Raw genomic sequence first — 22,071 nt, 5'->3', positions numbered from 1 at the left:
CGAGGCGCATCCTCCGGCGGCGAGGGCTGCCAGGCAGGCGGTCCGCGGGGCGGGCGGCGGTCGGGGCCGGCCGGCGGAGGCGGCTCCCGTGCGCCCTGTCGTGCCCCGTCCCCCGGGGCCGCCTTCCCCCTCGGAGCCGCTCTAGCTCTCGTTCCAGATCCCCGGAAGTTACGCGCGTCGTATAAGCCCTCCCCCGGAAGCGTGGAAACCGTCGCCTTCCGACCGAGAAAGTAGTCCCGCCGCCAGTGCCGTTGAGTGGGCGCCCCACGGCGCGGGCAGGACGGCCGCCTTCCGGCCCTGCCGCTCCCGCTGCGACACCCCCGCTCAGACGGGGCAGCTGCGCTGCTCCATTCGCGCCTTCTCAGGGCTCSCTACAGCGCGGCCCCGGGAGGGGGAGGGGGACGGCGGCGGTGGGTGGCGGCCTCATCGCCTTCCGGCGCGGAGGAATGTGCGACGAAACTCGAGCCATTCACTTCCCGTGCTGAAGGGCCATTTCCCCCATTGTCTGAGCGGGACGTCACGGGAAGCGCCGGGGGCGCCGCCCCCTGCCGCGCGGCGCCGCCCACGGCGGCCGTTGGGCCCCGCCCACGGCGGCSGTTGGGCCCCGCCCGCAGCGGCTCTCGGGCTGCTGGTGCTGTCGTCGATCTGCGGAGGCCTCGAGTCACGGAAACGGGAAAGCGGCCCGCAGGTTAAACATCCGCCGTGCCACGCGAGGGCATTSCCTTCGGCAGCTCACCTCTCATCGTTAGACAGTGTTTGTTTTGTTTTGTTTTTCTGCGAGTTTTGTTTGTTTGTTCCTTCAGGAGAGAATTGCCGCCACGATTTTCATCTGGGCACTTTGGGTCAGTTGTGCGCGAGGTCTGTGCTGCTGCTGAAGCCAGAAGAGCGTTCTTGTGGGTGCTAGGCCAYGTTGCAGCACGTTCAGAAAGGATATATTGGGTTCTTCCGGCCAAGGGCGGAGTGTGGCTGTGACCATAAGGGCCAATTAATTGCTCTGATCCACCATGCTTTGGCCAGTCTTGAATTTAATCTCAACTGATTTTTGTACCGGTTAGTACGTGCTGTTGACAGCCCCACGAGTTTGAGCCAGGGTCTCTCCCTTGCTCTTCATTAAAGATTTCGGAAGTGTAGTGGATAATAAATCAYATTGGTTGAAGAATTCCACAATCAACCCCCATGTTTTGTATAACATGTAAGACATTGGGCACTCTCCCATCCCAGCAGAGAAATGCCACTTTTCCAAAGTCAAGTACTCACAAGTTAGAACTCACTTGTATTAAGCGTAAGCTGCCTAACTGACCTATCCATTATGATACAGTCTTTAATAAAAAAACTTTAATCCTGGCCTCATTTACTGTTCACTACATTCCCCATTTCAATTTATTATTTTTAATACATAGTCCCAGAAAAAAGTAATTTCCTTCTCTTACCATGAGGCTTATAGTATCTGCTTCACAAGACTAACACATCGATCAGCACTGTTTCCCTGCTAGATTGAAGAGGTGTTGTGTGTATTTTATATATGAGAAATGGTTTAAGTGTGAATGTTTAATTTTGGCAAAAGTTACAGGCAACAGCAAATTGATCTCGTAAAGCTATTGAGCAAGTTTGCACATAGTTGTTGAGTTGTTCCACTATTATATTTTTTCTGTGGATTCTTGACAAGGATACCCGGTATTTTTATGAGTGGAAAAGCATGTAGAATGCAGATGTTACCAGATACCTAGAAATTACCCTATATTGCTACATGTTCCTGCCAAATGTTTGTAGTCTTTCTTTTCTGAAGAGCTATACCAGACACTTTTGGCAAAATGTGTGTGTGTAGAGAAACCACTCTCATTCCCAACAGCTGAATAACCAACATATCCAATTTCCAAGGTAAGCAGTGATTTAGCCAGGAATAACAGGGGAGGGGGGGCAAATCCACGCTGAAAAGGAAGTAATCCATGCAAAACTTTTGTTTTGAGAACCAATTTGTTGTTGATTTCCTGTAAGACTGTTCAAGGTTATTTAGTTTTTGTGTAAAGATGTTTGGGCTAGCAGGCAGTTGTGGAAGGCACTCCRTGGACAAGTGCATTTTTTTCCTGACAAGCTGAAGAACTAAAAATCCCAAATAAACTGGAAGGAAGCATTTGTTTCATTTTATCAGTTCTGCAAGATCTTTTTTGCAAGAGTATTTTATGCTTCTCTCAGTTACCTGCTCCAGATTGGGGGTTGTTAGCCTCTGAAACATTGAACCATGCTCTGAGTTGTGTACGCCATGTTAATCTATTTTTTTCTTGGTCATCTGGAACTATTTATCACTTGCCTCCTGAGGGAGGGCTTCAGCCCCTTATACAATATTCTCAAGCTGCTTCATAGGAACTGAAGAAGAATATAATCAAGGATAATAACAGCTATTGTTCTGGATTTTGTCCAGAAAAATATCTACCCTCCCCTTTCTCTTTTCTGTGTTTATTGAGAAAATTGACTTGAAAAATAAGTTTTTATCTAAGCCTAGTGTTGTGTTTTTTTTTTTTTTTTTTTTTTTTGGTAATGCAAGAAGTCCAATTTTTCAAGGAAAAGGCTAGGAAGAAAAGCAGTTTAAAAACTTACATTTTTTTCCCTGCACACTTTGTAACTACATTAGGAAACAGTGTGATAAATATTGTACATATTGAAAGAATACAAAGCACTGCTGGGTTTGGGAAGACATATGAGGGAGACAAGGTAAAAAAAATCTAGATAATCTAAAAACTACATTTGGATATTCAGCCACAATTTGAACCAAGCATTTCTTGTGGCTGCATCGTAACTCTGGTGTTTTGTTTAGTTTATTTTCAAAGAAAAATGGCGTATCTGTTTGTTTTGCCATTGCTTATGAGAAAAGTTCCCAGTAGAGGCTGTGTTTGTTTTACCCAGAGCCCTAAGCCCCACTAGCATGCAGATCAGTACGCTGTTTCTCTACCTAAGAAGTCTTCCAAGAGTCTATATCCTGAGGTGATATTCGCTAACTCAGAAATTTCTCTGGAGAAATGACATTGGCATTGCTTGTCGACCAAAACTAAAAGCAGCGATTTCAGAAAACTAGCAGTGGATTATTTTAAAGGTCCAAGGGGCTCCCGAGGCGCCCTGCCCACCGCTCCGGTTCACGCCAGCCGCGCACGCGCAGTGGCCCCCTCTGAGCCCCCTCCCGAACTACAACTCCCAGACACGCCGGCGCGGATCGGTGCCGCCCGTGTCGCCAGCGCTGATTGGCGGAGGCCGTGGGGCGGCATGGAAGGCCGCCTGTGGTTGGAGGAGGCGGCGGGCGGCAGGCTGCCTCGCTGTTTAAGTTGCGAACGGTTGGCTGTGTCGGTTGTTTTGCCGTTGGGGCCGTTGCTCCGCGGAGGGTGGCGTGGTAGCGGCTGCCGCCACGCGTAGGCGGKCACGGCGGCTCTCAGCCTCCCGCGGGTTGTCCCTGGCTTGTTTGGGGCCGCACTCCCGAGGGTTGCGACTGCAGCCGCGGGGACAAAGCGCGGTAGCTCGTGTTTCCTCCTGGCAGCGGCACCTCTGCCGGCTTCCCGGGAGCGGCGGGCCCGGCCCGGCTCAGGGGCTGCCCCGGCCTCCTTCCTAGCCGCGGGCTCCTCGGCCCTTCCGCCGGGGCGCCATGAGCGCGACGGATCGCTCTCCAGGGGCCTCTTCTCCCTCCCGAAGGTAGTGTGGGAGCTGCGCCCTGCTCCGCTGATGCCGTAATTACTCTGCTCCTAACCGCACTCGGGAATCCGGTCCCACCGCCGAGCTCTGTGTAGTTAACCTCTTTCCTTTCTGTCTGGTAGGCAGGCTTAACATAAGGCTCTACTTTGTCCTGCTTTGTACTTGTTGTTGTTTTGTTTCTTTTGTCCTAATCTCCTTTCTATTTCTACTGTTCTTTGCCTTAGTCATAAAATAGTCAACTTGTGCTTATGTAACTTAAATTTCCTTTATTGCTGTTATTTATTTTTGCAAGTATATTGTTTAAGGTAGTTTGGGACACAGCTGATGTGGAAGTTGCTGCGTGAAATAGTATTATTATTGTATATACAATACTTTCCTGCAGTGCTAGCAGATAAGAAGCTTGGAGGTGTAAGGTTTTCATGGCTGAAGCACACTGGGGTTCCTGTCTAAGCAGGTCTGATAAGCAGTCTATAAAGATAAGCACTGCCTCTCTGTCACCCGCCAGGTCGTTCTGTGATGCACGTCCTGGCACCAGGAGTCAGGTTGCAGAGTGTGTGTTTGTTTAGTAAAGATCTCCTTAGCTACCTTTAGAAAGCTTCTTTAAGTTCGTTACTGATGGTAACATAAAAAGGTGTTTATCTAATCAATGTAAATAACTCAATGTTTTTCCAAAGAGAATCTTGGCTTTTGTGTGCAGCGGCACATGCACATTTGGTGTTTGTTTCTGCAGATTAAATATTTGTGTGCAGTAAACATTGTTTATAATGACCATCAGATATGTAATTGTGCATACGTGTTTTCAACTTGATTCATGTACTTCCATCTAATAGCATAGCATCAAATTCACAAACTTAGAAGTTTCTGTTTGTGCCTTGCTTTCAATGGTGGCCAAGCTGTGTGGGCAATGTCATGTACGCTGGAAAGGAAAGCATGTAAACTCCTAGACATACATTTAAAAAAAGCTGTGATAGCTGATTTGTTAGGTGACCTGAAACTGTTGTCTCAACAATCTACAGTCATTCTGTATAAAACTTTTGAGTGATGCCCAGCAATAGGACAAGAAGCAACAGGCACAAACTGAAACACAGAAGTTCCATCTGAATACAAGGAAAAACCTCTATTGTGAGACTGACAGAGCACTAGAGCAGGTTTTTCGGATAGAATGTGGAGACTCCATCCTTAGAGATGTTCAAAAGCTGTCTGGAAATGGTTCTGTGAAACAAACTCTAGGTGACCCTGCTTGAGTAGGTCTCAGATCTTCTCYAACCTCAACTGTTCTGAGATAAAACATCTTTTTTGTGTTTCATTGTTGCATTGAGCATAAGACAGACGGTGACTCTTTGTCAGAGTTTGTTTTTTCTTGTTTATCTTGCAACGTCTGCTTCTTCCAATTGCCAGACAATTTTTTTTAATCCTCTTTGCTCTTTCCCTTTTTTTCTAGCTCCTTTGCTTTCAAGTTCACCCTCCTCAAGTAATCCGGGAGATTTTTTTTCCATAACTTTTTTTCTTCCCTGCTTTTTCAGCAGTAGGCCCTTTTTTCCACAGTGTAGTAAGTCTGCAAACTGTTTTATATCAAAGCTTTTATTTCATAAATGCTGTGATTTCCTGTTAATACTTTGAGTCCAGACATACTATCTTGTGTTTAGAATTTGCATTAAATAGATCTCTGTATTCTAATATTTTTAACTGATTTTTAAAAATTGTTATATTTTTACATGTCATTAGAAAATGTATTTGTCCAAGTTGGTAATTCCTCATTTCTTTYCTAGATATGCTAGATCCCCATCCCCAAGTCAGGGGGACTTTACTCCTCTTCCCTCAATCAATGAGCGCCTTGCCTTCCTCCGCCCTTCCCGGGAGCTGTTGGAATACTATCGCAAGAAGATTGCTGAATTTGATGAAGAACATGAAGATTTGATAAAAAGGCTGGAGAGATACAAAGAAACATATGATGAGCAGGTTAGGAAAGGAGTATTTGAGTGGTCATAGACTATATATAATTGCATAAACKTCATTGTCTGGTAAAGAATTAATATTGAATTTTTTAAGTAACATGGTAGAACCAAGCTAAGAAGAAATAGCTAAATCTTAGGTTTTAGTTGTGAATTATAGTTGTCTTTGTCATAAAGGCAAAGGGAAGTACCTGWTTATAGGATATGCTTCCATTTTTAAATTAGTGTAGTTGGGCTATATCTTTATACTAGGTTGTTTGTTGTTTATACTGAAATCTGAATTTAAATGTCAGACTTCTCCCTTATGTCTCACAGTGGAGAATGAGTGCTCTATTGGCCAAATTTAATAAACTTTTAGAGGTAGTTATAATTTGCATTTATTGCAATGGAATCTATGAATTTGGCCATATGCTGTTAAGCAGTAGTACTACACAGCAAGTAAGTGCAAAACAAAAAGTCCAAAACCTGAAAATCCTTGCATTTTAAGAGGAAAATCTTAGTGTTTGCCTTCTTACATGCCTTACAGCCTCTGTCTAGCAGTCCTCTTTGCAATTGTGAATGACTCCGGAGAAAGAATATTTTAAAATTTTATTTATTTATTTTTGTGCCTCCTCAAGTACTTAGCATCTCTGAAGGAACCTGGAAGCCCTTAGTGTATTCAAGGCTTCCAAATGTTTTCACTGAATATTTGAGAAAAGAGGAGATATAGTGCCTTTTGTCCTATTTGAATGCTCTTTTGAGGGCTGTGTTAGTTTTCCTGAACAGGGAGAAAACCATTAATGAAACTTCATAACTAGCATCATCAGCCAAATCTTACTACTGTGCCTTGCCAATGTATTAATATGTTATTCCATGCTTTTTTTTTTAGACTAAATGCTATCATAGGAGCTTTGCTAGATTTTTTTGTTTAAGTTGGACTCCATGTACCTGTACCCTGCTGACTGATTATGCAGTGCAATGAGTGGAAACTAGAGGCCCTATCATAAGTTACTCTATTTGATTGATACTGTATAGTTATAGTAGAAGCTCAATGCGCTGAGCTTCCTGTTAAAACTTTTTAAATAATTTTCCAATACTGCCCTTGTCTGATCTTTTTCTTTTTTTTTTTTGTGGAAGTATAAAATAATGCACTTGAACTGGCAGTTGTTATAAAACTGATTATAGGCTCAGGATCTTCCTTGGCACATGCAGTCTGTTTGCTGTTGTTGCCTTGATGCTTTTTGTCACTTCAGTTGCTCCATTCTCTCTACATAGCACAAATTGCAGTGGGAAATACGTCAGCGAGAAGAAGAGATTGTGGAGTTGCAAAAGGCTTTGAGTGACATGCAAGTCTACCTCTTCCAGGAGAGGGAACATGTCCTTCGTCTTTACTCAGAGAATGACCGGCTGAAAATCAGGTGTGGTGTCTAGATGGTGGGCTGTGACGTTGGCACTAGCTGAGTTACATGTGCTGTATTCTAGTTTTCCACAGACAGCTGGAGTCTTCAGGGAAGCAGTTACGCTGCGTCTAATGCAGTTGGCTCCTATGAAATCATACCCATCTTTGATCTGGAATACAATCTGTTGGGCTGCCAAATATATTTCCACTTATTATTCCTCCCATTCCAGTGATAGAAAAGAGAGCAGAAGTCTAGCTGATGTGGAGAATGTCTTCCTGTACTGGACTAGCTGCCAGTGCTTCCCAGGGTTTTCCCAAYCTGTTTTGAAACATTTGTTGGTGATAATTCCAGGCTCTTTGTTAGTTTCAAGAACTTGTGTCAAAATGTTTGTTGGTGTGCTTTGGTGTCTCAAGAGGGTGACTAAAATCTGACACAGCCCTTACTCTAGCCTTCTTTAAAAACAATGAACACTTGTAATCTGTTGAACAAAATATCTGCAAAGATTTTAAGTAGTTCATAATTTTGCTGGAATGTGAATTATTTGTATCAGCCTAAGTGGCATGTTTGAAAAGAGGGAAGTGCCAGCATAATGGATATAGTTCTCATTGTATAGGCAATATCAGTAGCATTTTTGGGGGTTGTTTTTGATAGTTTGGAAAAACTTGTGTATCTTAACAGGCAAACTAAAAGGACAGTGTATCACAGTGTCTTGAAGTATTTTGAAATAGCAATGTTCTGATCCCTTTCTATGAATTCCAGAGAATTGGAAGATCGAAAAAAAATTCAACATCTTCTGGCTTTAGTGGGAACAGAGAAGGGAGAAGTTACATATTTTCACAAGGAACCTCCACATAAGGTAAGATCAYTGGGTAGTTTTCTTAGAGCTGTTCTTTGTGTTTTGCATCTGAATGCAAATTCAGATCCATACTCTGAAGGCTGACCATGGAGTAGATGAGGCCCACAATTAAAAACAAAAATTAAAAAATAATAAATGAGTGCAAAGCAGGAGGGATTTGTAGTGACGTTAGTCTTTGGTGTAGCTGCTGACAAAAGTAAGAATAACTGCAGATCAGTCCTGTTAGCATCCGGTTTCCCATAGTGCCAGAGCATATCCGCAAATCACCTATTTAAATGTGATGCAGGAGTTTGGAGCCCTGTAGYAAGTGATCATTGAGAAGCTGGAGAGAAGGAAAAAAGGAGGTGGAAAAAATCAGAGAAGAGTGTTTCAAGATCAGCTTTGAGTACCACCCTAAACCAATAGCTAGGACCTCAGTAAAGAGTAAAGTAGTGCTGAGGTTTCCTGGGCAAGAGACTACAGAAGAGTCATCCCCTCTAGAACAACTGGACACCATTGTTGAGGTGTACCTCAAACAATTGCCAAGTGGCAGTATATGAAGAGCAATGTAGTTTGACCCATTTGTCAAGAAAGCAATGACTTGATTTAGGTATATAAGAGTATGATGAAATGTGTGKTTTTTTTTCCATGGCAAAAGGTAAAAAACAAAGATCAAAATCTGCTCTATTCTTTTCTTTCCATGGTTGCTGTGCACTGTCCAAGTGGTATAAAAATCTGACAAGCTCTGAAATTCCCTGATGTAGGGTAGCTCTCAAATTAGATCAGCTGTGTAGTATCAGCTTAGAGATAAGGGTTGGAGTATAACCAAAAGTGTGAAAAGTTATTAGCTATTTGGTGTTGCCATTAAAACTGCAGCTGTGCTCTTGGGCATTATAACATGTTCCTTCATAACCTCCTGGTTTTKGGGATTAAGTGGATTTTGCTTCAGCAGTTCTAATTCAACAACTGTATCAGTTAGCTTTTATCCTGAATTTATTCAGCAGGCTTTAGTGAATGTACTGATAAATCAACCTTTCGTGCCTCTCTTACTAATGCAAGGAGGAGGGTGAAGAAAGGAAACAGCATAATCTTCATTACCTTCTCTCTTCTCCTTTCTGCCTCCAGAATGCACTATATCCTGCTGAGGACTCCCCCCCCCCCCCAATGAAGCCAGCAGGGGCAGACTTCATTCCCAGTTTCTTGGGGGAGGGGGGAGGAGGAATAGACACAAATGACAAAATTTGGCTGTTGCAAAGGGAAGTTTGTTTGGGTTTTTTTTGTTTTTTTCCCTCAACACTGACATTACTTTTGTGAATGTCTGTCTTGTATTGTAGCAGCAGTAAGGTAATACTGGTCTTTCAGATCTTTCATTTTACTTTTTAAATTTTATTCTTCACCACTACAACTTTGGAGAAGTGCGGATGTTCAGCTGAGATATCTAATCTGTTTCTATAGGTCACTGTTCTGCAAAGGCCAGCTAAATCCAGGGATCCACATGAACGGAATGGTATTTCTAGAACAGGTACCAAACCAAACTGATCCAACAGCAGCTCAGCTATCAATACGTGTTTCTCTGGGTTCTATATCCCCAAATTCTTTACTGTGAAGACATCCAGTTTCTCCATTAAATTGCTTAGATGCATCCATGTATACATCTGTATGCATAAAGTACTCCTTGCTTCCTTTCAAAGCCTCTTACAGTAACATGAGCTGGCTCTCATGTTTCTGATTTGCTTGACTAATGAAGAGGTGACCAAGTACTGAACTGCACAGCCATCCTAACCCATATCCATTTCAAGAGGTGGCGTTCTACCTACTTTTAGTGTAGACAGTAGTTTGGATCTCCACACCTACTTACTAATTTTGTTGTGGGAGCTTTGATATTTTAAGAACTGCCTTTTCCAAGCTAACTCAAATTGGCTGATGGACTCCTCAAAGCTCATTGAGGGGTTGATCAATAGGCACATAACACAGGCATAATTTCCTTAAATTGTTTTAAAAGTTTACTTTATATGCCAGGAAGATTAGGAGGGTACCTAGGCACTGCAGCATGAGGTAAAGGTACACATCACTGTAAGTTCTGAAACATTTTTCATCCAGTTAGCCCTCAAGTCCTTGTGACTGTAGCAGTTGCAGGATTCCTTTTCTTATAGGCCAGCAATACAGTATTTCCTGCTGAGAAAGTACTGCAGATCGGAGAACATTCTTCCATTTCTAATGTAGATTTTTGCAATAGGCATCAAGAGGAGCACTTCAAAATCAGCAACAAAAGCAGAGAAACCAGAAAGTCCTGAGAGATATCAGAGGGACAATCAAACACTCTTACTTCAGGTAAAAACATTTGCTAAYTAAAGGGTATAATTCTTGGCCATCCAGGCAATTGATAAACATGCTATCTGTTTAAAATCAGTATGTCTGCATCTCTATCATCCCAATGTCTTGTTATGTCTCTCTTTGTTTAGCTGTTCTTTGCTGTGAACTTAGATTTAAGAACTTAAGCCTGAACCTGGAAGCTTTATATAAGCAGATGTGTTCCAGTAAAGCCAACTAGAATATTATGCCTTTAAATGTAGACTTTGTTGTTGATAACTTAATTTCATTGCTGTGGCACTCAATTTACACCAGACTTTCAGAAAAACTGAAGGATTGGATATGTTGTGGAAGTCTCTCAGAAAAGTATCAGAGATGAAGTTGTGTTGCCCCCAGTATGATGCACTGGTACAGTGAACCGTTCCCTTTGCTAGATCTGAGAGAATGACAGCAGATGCACAAAATCATGAATTGGGGAAGATACCAGAAGTCATATGTAAAGCATGAGGAAGGATGAATCAAGAAAATAAATTAATGATGAAATGATGAAATTTGTGGAATCAATAAAGATTCCCCCCCCCCTTTTTTTTTAAGACACTGGTCAGTTAATTGTCATAATAACATCTATTGTGAAGCAAAAACATTGTGAAAGGTATTATAGAAAATAAACAGTCTAAATTCACAACAAGTGCTTTTAGATAATGTGCATCTGGCTATGTGAAAACAACAAACACTTCTCAATTATTAGTTTCAGTATTTGGTCCCCTGATGATGTGCCTTAGRTAAACACTCTTTGCATCTCTTGTTCATTATCATGTTCTGAATTCATGGTTTGTTCTGGTTCTGTAGTCTTCCTTCCAGAGTGAGGTATATAGACTTGCTGCCTTCCTAGAATTCGGATTCATTATCATCATTTTATTGGAAGGTCACATCTTAAGGACAGAAGTCAGTTCCACAGAATTTGTTGCATCCTGTGTACAACTTAAATCTTTTCAATATCTTGCATCTGTTGTTCTTGATTATAGATAACCTTGTCTTGCCTATAGCATGATTTCTGTTGAAAAATGTTATTAAAAATATTTAACATTAACATAAAATCAGAAATTAAAACTCTCCTAAAGCATTATGAGTTAACAGTCTTTTTGACTTAAATCCTGGAATTAAAAAGGGACTTGACAGGATTAGGACACTGTAGGAGCTTATTCTGCAACTTTGCACACCTATCCAGGTGGAGGCCCTGCAAGCTCAGATGGAAGAACAGACACGATTATCCAAGGAACAGCTTGAGGCACTATTAGAGGACAGGCGGATTCATATGGAGGAAGTCAAGGTTCAGCATCAGAGGGACCAGGACAAGATTAAAAATATAACAGATAAGTGAGTACAAGAGAATTACCATGATTTAATAATGAGATGGGCAGAGGGGAAATGATTTAAAAATCAGTCTTCTGGTTTTCATTGTTTGCTGCAGTAGGTAGAAAAGCAAATTATGCAGCCAGCTGCTGGGTATATGGAGGGAGATGGATGGAGTAATCTGCATATCACAAATCCTGTTTCACCTTGGAAGAATATCCCTTCTGACATCAGATGAGGAAAAGCTAAATATAGTAGGAGAGCACCTATCTTTCTCTACTTCTTCCAACTTGCAATGATAACTGAAGAAATTAAAGTAGCAACTAGGACAGAAGTGAGTTGACTCAATAGGGATGTCTTTTTACAGGCTTCATAAGACCCAAAATCTTTTGTATGAGAGTACTCGAGACTTTCTCCAACTGAAGTTTGATACCCGAGCCAATGAGAAAGCATGGATGGCAGAGAAGGACAGTCTGTTGAGGAAACTTGACAAAGGCCCAGATCAGCTCATCAGCAAGACGATAGAAAGAGAGAAAAAGCAGAGAGATGTCAAGAAGATTCTTCAGGAAGATTATGAAGTTTGGAAATTCCATAGTGGAGAAATAAAGGTAATTCAGTCCTAGGAAGAGGCTGTCTAATAGTCCTTGACTAGAAACTTGCAAGCGTCTGGATCTTGCCTAGATAGATAGCGATAGTTGTCTCAAAGCTGGACTGGGCTTGCTGCAGGTTACATTGTTGCCGGTGCTAAGGTAAAAACCTGCAACAAAATCCTCTTGCTTTCAAATTTCAGATAAAATGTTGAGTAATTTGGTAATGCCTAGAGCAAATAAACTGAGTTTTGCAGGCTAAGTACCTGGCTGACAGTTGTTAACCTGCTTGTTGCCTGTGCTGCCTTTTGTATAAAATCTGTCGGATTTAGAATGCAATGCCTACATCTTTGCTGTTGTCAGGGTGAACAAAATCCTTTCAATTGCTATGTCCCTTATAGCTCTTCTGCAGTAGCTAGGATTTTTTCATCCTCTACTAACATGCTTCCAGAGAGAAGTTTGGAGACCTGAGGTGGGTAAACAGGAAGAGCTGTCATGCAGAACTGACTCTCTGATTAAAAGGCTTTGGTAATTGAAGTGGTTTTAGATACTTTTGGGGGTGGGGGTCCCTACCTAGTTATTTCATTAATTCTAACTCCAATTTTTTTTTATTTGTGAGCCATGCTGTCAGACTACTATAGCAATTGTTCTGTTTCGTGTTAGTTCTTTCAGAAGAGGGGAAATTTTGTGAGCGTTGGCTGTTGAGTTAATTCTTGCATTTATTCCTGTGTCCTAGTCGCTGCAAGAGCAACTAATGCAGGAACAGCGCCTATCAAACATGTACCGAGAGCAGTGTGTCACCTTAGAAGGTGAGCTGGCTAGAATTCGTGAGGAGGGAGATGTTGGCAGAGAGCTCTTTAAGGTAATTATTTTCTAGTCATTTACTGCTAGCTATCTTTACATTTCTGGATTGGTCATTTGAACCACTTCATGTTTTGTTTTTAAGTTTGCATCTTCCTCTATTCTGTGTAAACCACATTGAATTTTCCTATCCATAGGAACGCTCAGAAAAGATGGGAAAGCGCTTGCAGCTGATGACTCGGCGATATGAAGCCTTGGAAAAACGTCGTAATATGGAAGTAGAAGGTTTCAAGAATGACATCAAGCAGCTTCGGCAGAGGCTGAAGGATGTGGAGAAGCAGCTCTTCAAGGTAATAGATAACTGCTAAGACTGATGTGGGGCTCACCCTATAGAGGTGTATTCTCAGTATTAAATGGAGTGTTTCTCTAGGATCTGAGTTGTTAGGAAAATTGTACTTTCCTAAGTATTCCTTTAGATATTTGATAAAACTTGCCCTGTTTTATGTATATTTATGAAGCAAAAAATACTTGCCATTGTTAATCAAGGATCAAGTGGGTCCAGAAACTGTTCTGATCGTACAGTAGTTGATGTAGCTACACCCCTGAGAGGTTTCACCTGACACCTTGAGCTAATGTAACTTTCTTCAACTTGCAAGGTGGTTAAATACTTCATTACTGAAGTACATCTGGCAAAGAATGTAGTGAGTTTTTTTTCTGGGAGCCGCATAGAACAGTGACTTGATTACTATGTAAACCTCACTTGAACTCTGAAAAAAATCATTGCAGAAACCAAAGGCTGGAAGTAGAATCTGTGTAACTTTGAAATAAGATGTGGTTTCCACACATGCAGGTAAACATCAGAACAGGAAAGGAAGCCCAAGCCTTGATGTTCCCTGGAGTTAATAATGTGATATTTAAGATATGCCTGAGAGGATCATCTAGGCATAGCTTTTGTCCAACTCTCTCCCTGMTATTTCAGGAGTCTAGCTGGCAGTGCCACTGAAACCTCCTGTGTTCTGTGATTCTGACACGGTTGTTTCCATAGACTAAAGCATTTTTCTCACTAAAGGTTTGGATTTTTTTTTAATGTGGTATGAGAATAGAAACAAAATTGCCTACAATATTTCTACCATAGACTTGTATGATATGAAGGGAAGTTCAAGCTTTAAAATATCAGGAGTTAATGTACACAAGTTTTTCTGACTTTTCATGGATTAATTAGAACTTTRCACAAAAATGTGTATGGGTGAACTAAAGAATTACTGTTTTCTGGGGTTATATAAAGTTATTTAGATTACTGCAGATTTCCTCATCTCTAATAAAATATGCAAAGATGATGTTTAATCTAATCCTGAAAAGGTTTTGTTACTGTATGTAAGCTCTTAGTTGTATTCTTTTAATTTCTTCCCACATTTAACCACAAGAGGGCAGAGGAATAAATCATTAGAAATCTCCAGCATGATCTTTAAATCAGTCTCATCATTTGAGGTCAAAATGATGATAGATGACTAAATTTCCTGAATTGCATATTAAAATCTTCGACCAAGAATTATATTATAACAATGAGATACTCCAGTTGAGAGAAAAGAGGGCTTTAGGAGCAGCTTCCAAAGCTCTTCCCTGCTGGGGATGGCATGGCATGCAATCYATTTCCAGAGTGGCAAGAAATACTACCCTTAGCAGGCCCTGTTAGCATGCTGCTAGGAATATCTAGCAGTTTCTGGCTCAGCACAGCATTACTGTTAGCAGTAATTACTGTGGCATGGCCTRAAACCAGGAATTACATTTGGACAACTTTTGAATCTCGTGCAGTTCAAAAGGCAGCAGGTTGGCCGCAGCAGTTAGCAAGGGCAAGTTCTTGCTGTTCCAAAAAGCTGCCATGACTTCTAGTAGTAAAAGACAACAAAATACCAYACTAAGAGAAACTTAGAGAAATACCTAAGTTGTTAAACACCTTAACTTGCCTCCTTTGGGTCTCTCTCAACAATTCAGGCAGTAAAAATGAGCTAGTAGTTCTGGGTGAGCTTTGGTTTGTTCTTATGCAAGTTTCTTCTCCTATGCCATAACCCCTTGATGTATCAAAGCCTTTGTTCTTTATTTTTTGTTCTGGAATATCTTTCTATTGGTGATACACCTAGTGACATTAGTTATAGCATCCTCTCAGCTAGCTACCAAGAAATTGGAGTCCTGTGCCTTGTATCCTCATTGTAATACTTTCCAAATCATTTTATGTACTATTTTTAATCATCTTTTTCTCTTATTTTCTCCAGGTGACTCTAAATATTGGACCAGACCAAGATCTTGCAATTCTGCATGAGGTCCGCCAAGGAAACAGACGAACCCATAAAATCCAAGGAGAATTGAAAATGTTAAAAGCAAAAATTTATACTTTAGAGAATGAACTACGGGTCTGCTGATGCTGAGGTACTAGCCAGTATCCTGTTTATSAGGAACAGGACCATTGCTAGGCAGGAATAGTCATCTTCAAGAGCAGCTCTTGCCTGTCTGCTTCCTGGCATCCAGTGACAGAAGGCTTGAGGAAATCTGCAGTGAATGTCATGATATCATATACCAGCCATTCCTAACATGTCCAACTATATTGCTGTTTCAGCTGAGAGATAAGTGATGATTAGTCATGTACTTTGTTGGTCTTATTAGGGTTTTGCTTAGAACTTCTACTTACCTTTCTATCTGTGGTAGGGGGCGCTGCATGCCCCCTTCAGCTTTATTTGGAGCATAGTACAAACCACATGTGGAATTAATAATCATGAAAGAATCTAATTTTCAAGATCTGAATTGCTTGTCTGAGGTTTCTATATGTGGACAAGCAGCTTTTAAAGTGATTGAAATGATTGTGGTGCCTAGGCATTTGGAGTATAACTGGAAATTTTCTTTAGAAAAATCTTAAATAGAAAGTCAGTACTACATTTGAGTCCCATCTAACCTTGACAGTATAGCTGTTCTAAAATGGCTTCTCTTTCCTTGATTCCAACCTAACTGGGACAAACCCTGACTGATTTAATATGGTGGTTAAAGATAATCTATAATAGAACTCATGTGAGAACCAGCAATGTCATCTCCATTGATTTTTGATTGTTTTAGTAGGGGTAAAAAAAAATACTATCTCTTCAGAGTCATCTTCCCCTCCCTTTTCAMTCAGGTTATCTTAAGGCATAGGAGCTCATAATAAAAGACAGCTACTATCCTCCTCAACAGTAGTAGTATCTGCCTTTGCTTTAAACAATATGATAATTACCTACCAACACTAATTGTCAGCTTTTGCTGCTGTTACTCAACAGTAACAGGGACTAGAGTGAAGGAGCATGCTTCTACATAGTCTCTGGTTATATGACTATCTCCACACCAGACATCAGAATATTGCAAGTCTAGAAACCTTTGAGAGCATTAAAAAGCAATAGAACATGGCTTCAGCCCTCTCTATTGTTGCAGGGTATTCAACCTTTTACTGTATTGTCAGCAAATATTATCTACCTTGTAGACTGAGAGCAGATCTGTATTGGTGCCTTAAGGTTTCTTACCATAGCTTTACCCTGTTAAATATGACAGAAGCAGAACAATGCCTTTCTGAAATATACATGTGTAGGTTCCAGAACTTCCTTCCCATTTGAAAAGTAATCAGGAGTGTGTTAAAGCAGGCGGTTTCTCTTGGATTTAGTAGTGGCCATGGAGAGCCTTATTCAGAGTTCGGGAGAGGCAGAGAGGCGAAAAAAAGATTTGGAAAAAGAATTGTTTTCTACAGTACCAGCTGAAGCAATGGAGTGTTAATTCTTCTAAAATTCAAGGTCTACTTCATTTGTGCATCTTTGCAAAAGGCTTGCTGGCCCTTACAGTCTTCTAATGTGGCTTCAGCTGGGCATATGCACGAAGCCAAACACTTCACAAGCAGAGACTTTAGTGTGGGTGGCTGACCACTTGTGTGTGGGGATGCTCAAGTGCTTATTGCAGTCTCTAAATTCTACAAGTTACAAGAGACAGATTTAAAATCTGTAGTTGCTGATCTGTTTAGCTTAAAATGCTGAACTAGTCCAAAAGTTGATTCATGAATAGTTCATGTGCCCATGCAATGTGGACAAGCTGAGGAAAGTTATACTCTGAATAACAGCAGTACAGTTTTGCTATTTCCTTATTGATTAGCACTTTATCAAATAAGCTCCCTCTAGCTAGCCACCTTTGTGGAATAACATGCTGCTAGTTTGAAGATGGGATATCARAAATATTACCATCACTCCTGAAAGGCTACTTCTGAAAAATTATCACATAATGGAAGTATTAGATGCTGATTTTTTGTAGAATCCATCTACTACAGTTAACAGGAAGCTAGCAAATTGGTCTCTTGAAACTACTGTAGAAATTGGTTTGTCTGTTTTCAATTCCTCCAAGCTAAAGAGTAGCCTGAGAAAGTAACTTGTTCTTACCTGAAAGTCAAAAAATGTGTGTGAATAGTCTGTAGGCTTGGATGTTTAGGACTGTAAGTTTGGGACAGATATTGGGGAAACAAGGGTATAAATGTTTGTTTCCTGTCTTTGTTACCAATATTACTTATTGCTTGAAAGACTTAAGAGTGTAAATGGGCAGCATTCCTACTATATCTGCTGGTGCATCAAAATCAAAGTACAACTTGAACTTTATTTTTGGTTTGTTACTAGGCTGTGAACCCTTCCTGTGGGTGGGAGGGGAGAGGGGAAATTACACTAGCACTGATTTGTAAGTACATTTTATTTGGAAGCTTGAATACTCTGTCCAAGGGCAATAAGTGCAAAGTACTGTACATGAATTTGTTTGTGACATCTTCATGTGACCATGTAAAATGTTGCTTTCATGTTGTTGCCAAAACAAATGGGGACCTTCAGGCCATAAGTTGCTTTAAATAACCAAGTGCTCACTACTAGACAGTTACCCTCTAATATCTGTCAGTGAAGAACTGACTCTTCTAAAGGGTTTCCCTGAAAAAAAGGGTCAAAGGCCCACATTAGTCCAAACTTACTTCCATGGTTTTGGAGTTGAATATAAAATAGTTCTCCTTTTCTTTTCTCTGAGAGAAAGAGAGCATGTACTCCAAAGATTCACTATCTTTTTTTTTTTTCCCTAATTTACCAGTTAGCAATGTGTAACTTATGTAACCTGGCATTAAGTTGTATTAAAGTGATATATGTAGGGCAAGGAATTTGCACTGTATCTCCAAAGTGGCTGACCCTTAGAATGGGGAGACTGACAGGGATTAGAGGTCACAAATGGGCAAACATTCTTGTTGTGAAACTGGATGCCAAAATGTTTCTTGTGTAAATAAGGGAAAGTGTGCTGGAGGTGAAATTCTCTCATATATTCGATTCATGAGATCAGGATAGAGTGTATACGTTACAAAAGTTGAAATACTGAACAAGGCAGAACCACAGATGATTGAACAGAGGAGGAAGACTAAGAATTTAAGTTGTATTAAATTAAGACTGATTTTCCTTCAAGGTATTCATATATTAAAAGCACCTTAATCCCAACAGAGAGTGGTTGAGGAAAACCTGATTGCCTGAAGGTGTAATTAAACACTGTATCTAGAAAATAAAGTATACCTTTTTAACAGGATTTAAGATTTTACATATATAAATATATATATATATAATATTATATATTATATAATATTATATATTCACTGTAACAAACTGGTTCTGGAGGTGACAAGTTCTCCATCTTCAAACCAAAAATGATTGCATTTCTGGAAAAGTTAACTTATTAAGTTATTGGGTCTAACATAAACTCATGAAATGTCCTTACATGTGAAATGCATGATATATCATTTAATGGTCCTTTCTGGCTCTAAATCTATTTTTTTTTTATAGGCAATACTGATAAGATTTTTTTTAGCACTCATGTACTTGCTTTAATTATAAGCATTTATGCTGTATCAGCTCACTCTTCACAGCAAGGTTACACAAGGTCAAAAAAACTCTTTCTATGCCAGAACTTGCAGTAACTTTCAGTTTATTCTGTGACTATATTTAGACAGGTAAATTAACTAACTTCAATTCTGACAGCTGTCAGAATAGTTCTATAGTAATACATACTTGTATGCAATAGTTGTACTTGACAATTGTTTACATTAATAGTATTTCTTCAGAAACATTTTAGTAGTATAATGGATTCTCTACAGGTGGCCTCATTCTGGAATTGTAATATCTCTGTAGGCTAGGAAGTGATCTTCAGACACTTCTGAGAATTGTAGGAGCAATATTCTGGTTCTCTTCATGTTCTCGGGTCTGTTCATATAGCATTCAGATTTTTAATTGCAGCATGTGAACACATTTAATTCTGCTACACCACAACGCATTTGTGCCTATTCAGTCAAAATCCTCACTATTCATGGGAACAAATGTGACATCTTTAAGTGGCATAATAGCTTATTTCTATAAAAAAGGGGTACTTCAAGATACTTTTTTAATGATTTTTTTTCCCACAGTATTTTGCTTTTTTTAATTCCTGTTGTGCTTTGGCATTTTTTTTAATAAATCATGCCCTGAACTGTTATTCCTAAACTCTTATGTTTAGCTGTGGAAGTGCATAGACTTTTAATGCATGGACTGGGGTTATYTGCCAAAGTCTACACAAGTACAATATACAAGGTATGAGAGGTAAACGTTACAATGACTCCCTTTGACTTGCTATATCATAGGGTTTAGGCACAGAATAAAGTTTGTTTCAATTCTTACTGTATCAAAAAATCTTTTCTATTTGAAATAACCAATAATCATCAGAGGTAACTGAAATTTAACCCATGAGGGGGGAAACATTTCTGGTATAATATCTTAAATATTTTGGGGGATGGGATAAACTTGTGGTAGTTCCTGTTTAGCATCAAATGAACTTTTTGGAGAAGGGGTGTCTTTGAAAAACAAAGTGGCAGCCCTTCAAATGAGCTCCAGACGTAGCTGTAGAAACAGAGCCTTCAATCGAGATTTGATATTCACTTGTATTAAATTACACATTAATTATAGTGCTGTACRATTGTGGACAGATTACAAATAGGTAAATAAGAGTTAACCCTCTATATTCGGAAAATATAGAGGCTTTATGTACAACAGTATTTCAATGCCAAGGCAGGAAGAAAAACAGACTACCTAAGGCATGGAGATTTTCGTTATTGAAAACAGTTTAGTTTGAATAAAGAGCTCTGAATTTACCCAGGGACTGTTTATCTAAGATGTGCTGAATTTTCCTTGCAGGGAAAGGAAATTCAGGCATGGTTTTAGTCAGATTTGAAAGGAGACCATTTTCCAAAATGACCAAAGATTGAGATACATTTCTCATTAGGATAACATCTAAATCTTAAAGTCCTTTGGAAAAAAAAAAATCATTTTAAACCGTATAAGCTTATTCTGATGTGTAGAGCCAGAACAACTGCCAATGTGTGTGAAGTGCTGAGAAGCTGTTCTGAAGCCCAAAATGGAGCAGAGGCCTGGAAGCTGTTTGGGCCAACTCACAGAGCAGAACCTGCTAGAGATACTGGGAGAGATTTATATGAATCAGATTTTCTGTGCAGTGTTAACTGAACAGCTAAGGCTTCAGGAGACTTCTGAAAAGAGAAATGCATGAACGAGGCTTTCTACTCAGGTAAAAGTATAGGAGAATGATGGTGCAACCTTGATGCTGCACAGTGAAAGCCAGAGCTGGGGAAGAGTAGTTACCTGAGCAGTGGAAACATGAAGATCAAACCCAGGCTCAGGCCTGTAATATGAATATTGGTGGCATATTTGTGGGTTTTTTTTAACAACCTTAGCATAACACAGCTGTGTTAGCAAAGCCCAGCATATCAATGCAAATTACCTTTTACCAGCTCAATTTGTTAATTGAGGGACCACAGTTTCCTTTGTGGTGATGTGAACTGCGGCTGTGATAGTGATTTTACTGGGGTAGCTACAACAGTAATGCCTAGAGCACAGACCAGTCCTGAGAAACCAAAAAGGAAAATAAGTGGGAACTGTATTTTTGGAGACTGCTTTTTCCTGTTGGAAACACTTCTGCCTTTGAGCCTTTTAGATTATGTATACTGAGACGAAGTTGTTTGCAGTTGGAAGCACAACTAAGGTCAAGAGGAGATGTATGGAGTCAGCAGAGTTAGTGAAAGCAATGGACAGTTGAGTATCTTTGCTATGAAGCTGGTAAATTAGTGTTAAAATCAAAATTATGCAGAAAAAGAAAGAAGGAAAGGAGCAAAAGGCAGATAATTGAACCTTTGGGGAGTCTACAGAGAAAGGATGTTGGTGCAGACCTGCAAGCAATTCACAGAACAGAGAAGCAGTTGTTAGATAACTAGAAGCAAAAGCATAACAAAAAGAGGCAGGGCTGTACAGAGATGTAGCTAGAGAGGACAGCCAGAAGGAACAGGAGACATGTGTCATTAAATACTGCACTCATATCAAAGGCTGCTTTTTATCATCAGGAAATTTAGCCAAAATAGAAAACAAACAAACCCCCAAACAAAGCAAAAAATATTCCAGTTAGCTCATTTGGCAAATACACCCTTCAAAGGAATTGACTGTTATTTAGGCTAGGCTAGATACATCCTGAAACAAGCAGCAATCTGTGCGGCATTTGGGGATTGTCAGTCAAGGTAACAGCATCCGTTTCATGTCTGAACCATCYGAATATAACAAAGACCCTATTCCAGGAGCACCTACTGCTAGTTCACATACTGTTTCTTTCACAAATGAGGTTAACTCCAGTATACAGAATTATTGCAAGCARAAGTACATAAGCAAGAATACAGGATTGGTGGTAGACTGAGGACAGAACATTTATGTGAGGTATCTTAAAAACACCAAGCGATAATCCTGTTGGACATCAGTAATTTTCTGCAATGAATAAGTACTCTAAAATAAGTTACTTTTAGTATAAAACTATTCTAATTTCCCAGTCCACTTATTGCACATATTGAGATTAATTTTGTTCCTTAATACTTCTGCTGTAACTACAGTGTAGCAGATACACATCAAGATGTCACATTTATTTCCTTAATTTTCTTCTCCAGAGACAAGACCTTTTCTGTATCTTCATTATAGCATAGTTCTATCAGGAAAGTTTAAAAGTCAATCAGATTGGAGTTACCTTATCATAGCAGTACGTTCACAAGAGAAAAAAGTGCTTGCTTTTAATGTACAACAAAGATTTAA

General features: G+C 40.1%; 1 protein-coding gene across 1 annotated transcript; it reads left to right on the top strand.

The window, feature by feature from the left end:
* The first annotated feature begins 3,333 nt into the window (after window positions 1–3,333).
* Window positions 3,334–19,615, top strand: CCDC77 (coiled-coil domain containing 77). Its single transcript, XM_085324025.1, has 11 exons — window positions 3,334–3,675; window positions 5,445–5,634; window positions 6,882–7,024; window positions 7,766–7,862; window positions 9,297–9,363; window positions 10,078–10,172; window positions 11,380–11,528; window positions 11,872–12,112; window positions 12,828–12,953; window positions 13,090–13,242; window positions 15,163–19,615. Exons 1-11 carry the CDS (start codon window positions 3,629–3,631, stop codon window positions 15,307–15,309), a joined length of 1,455 nt encoding a protein of 484 aa, XP_085180151.1. The 5' UTR covers window positions 3,334–3,628; the 3' UTR covers window positions 15,310–19,615.
* The last annotated feature ends 2,456 nt before the right edge of the window (window positions 19,616–22,071 follow it).

The sequence above is a fragment of the Rhea americana genome, unplaced genomic scaffold, assembly GCF_003343005.1.
Source record: "Rhea americana isolate MKP2758 unplaced genomic scaffold, rheAme1 scaffold_9, whole genome shotgun sequence".
In the NCBI taxonomy this organism is placed as follows: Eukaryota; Metazoa; Chordata; class Aves; order Rheiformes; family Rheidae; genus Rhea; species Rhea americana.
The sequence above is the reverse complement of the archived record's forward strand: the minus strand, read 5'-3'. Positions and strand labels throughout refer to the sequence as shown.